Source organism: Aedes albopictus, chromosome 2 (genome assembly GCF_035046485.1).
Source record: "Aedes albopictus strain Foshan chromosome 2, AalbF5, whole genome shotgun sequence".
Lineage (NCBI taxonomy): Eukaryota > Metazoa > Arthropoda > Insecta > Diptera > Culicidae > Aedes > Aedes albopictus.
This window is the reverse complement of record NC_085137.1, coordinates 213,149,479-213,151,032: the sequence shown is the minus strand read 5'-3', so window position 1 is coordinate 213,151,032 and position 1,554 is coordinate 213,149,479. Positions and strand designations below refer to the sequence as shown.

The window sequence follows — 1,554 nt, the reverse complement described above, 5'->3', positions numbered from 1 at the left end:
TGAGCTACCTTTATAGATCCGCGAAGCCCCTCCAGTTACCTGGTACTTCATACTTTAACCCATTTGTCATCAAATTGGTAAGAGCAAGATGCAGCAACTTCGAGCAAGTTCAACCTTCGTCATTGAGGATTATTGTTAAATAAATGTATTGATAAAATGCGAGATAAAAATGTGATTTTTTTGGAAATATCGAAGCAACCATTGCAAATTGTCCTCAACACCTTGACGTCAAGAGAACAGTCTTCTCCGTTTCTCCGTCAGCTTCACCGGTACACGACAGTTCCATCATCAATTCGCAATGCAAAAATCCTACAGTCGGAAAACGGCTTCTCGGTTCAGGACAGAAGAAGAACTCCATCCACTGCCGGAAGATACCGTAGAGTTTCGCTACAAAGGTCAACTGTTTTCGATCCCTCGGAGCGAATATAACCGACCACTCACACAGCAGGTAATGTTCAATATCGAATTTCTCTCGGGAAGGTCTGTAACACTTCTTGGTCTTTCTACAGGAGGTTGAACAATCTGATTCTGTTGGAAGTGGGGAGCTTTTCCGACTTGTATCTGATGGTAGAACTCAACCATCTGGCTCCGCACACAGCAGAAAAGAAATGTCAGCAGAATCTTCTAGAGCTCGTTTCAGCCAAGGAGATGCAGGTCACCAATCGTTGAAGATGAAAAATGCTTTAGACGAGAGTTTACAGTTCTTTAAGAATTTGGAAGAAAGTTTCCGTCAAACTGCAAATTTACCGGAAGAAAACTCCAGCAAGAAAACGGTAGAGGAAGACCCTATTGCCACGGATAACATTTTTACGCTTGAAGACCTCGTCGAAAGCAAAGAGACTATCATTGAGCAACCAATTACCAAGAACCCATCCCAACAAACCGTATCCCGTTCCGACTCCTGCAAAGCACCCAATCCATCTACCGAAAGCCTGAAACTGCGCAAACCCGAAGAAGTGACCGTGAAACTGTTTCAGCTTAAATCCAAAGTGGTCAATCTGATCGATCAGACCATCAGCCAGATCGAATCGAACGAAGGGGATGCTGCTGGGGTAGGGAATCATCCGAGCTCGTCTATTCCACTACATCCCAGTGGAGATGGATCGACGCTGGACTATCGCCAACGCAACTTGGAGGTGTTGAAAACGGATTCGTTTGTACGCAGCCGCAAGGATATCCGGTCCAAACTGTACCGGGAAATTCGAACCGTTCTGAAGCGACTGGAGGATTTGGATATGCTGGAGTAAGCTTGGGGTACTTTTACAAGAAGTTATATATTTTATATTGATTTATAGTTGGATGTATCAATAAACTTGCCAGGGAAGCCTTATATTTGCGTAATTATATATTGTTTTATCATTTTATTAACGATGATAATTCCGAAACCCCATCTTAATCTCCATCCTGGGCGATTGGCGCTGTCCATAAACTACGTAGACTCCATTTTGGCAATCTCAGACCCCCCCCCTCCCCCTCCGTAGACTTTCGTTCATACAAAATTTTTGAAATTTGTATGGAGCGTAGACTTTGGCCAGATCCCCCCCTCCCCCCTTC

At 44.1% G+C, this 1,554-nt stretch overlaps 1 protein-coding gene across 1 annotated transcript; it reads left to right on the top strand.

Moving 5' to 3' along the window:
• Window positions 1-256: 256 nt before the first annotated feature.
• Window positions 257-1,321, top strand: LOC109622037 (uncharacterized). Its single transcript, XM_020076229.3, has 2 exons — window positions 257-448; window positions 510-1,321. The coding sequence occupies exons 1-2, from the start codon at window positions 299-301 to the stop codon at window positions 1,245-1,247; spliced, it is 888 nt and encodes a 295-aa protein (XP_019931788.3). The 5' UTR covers window positions 257-298; the 3' UTR covers window positions 1,248-1,321.
• Window positions 1,322-1,554: the final 233 nt, after the last annotated feature.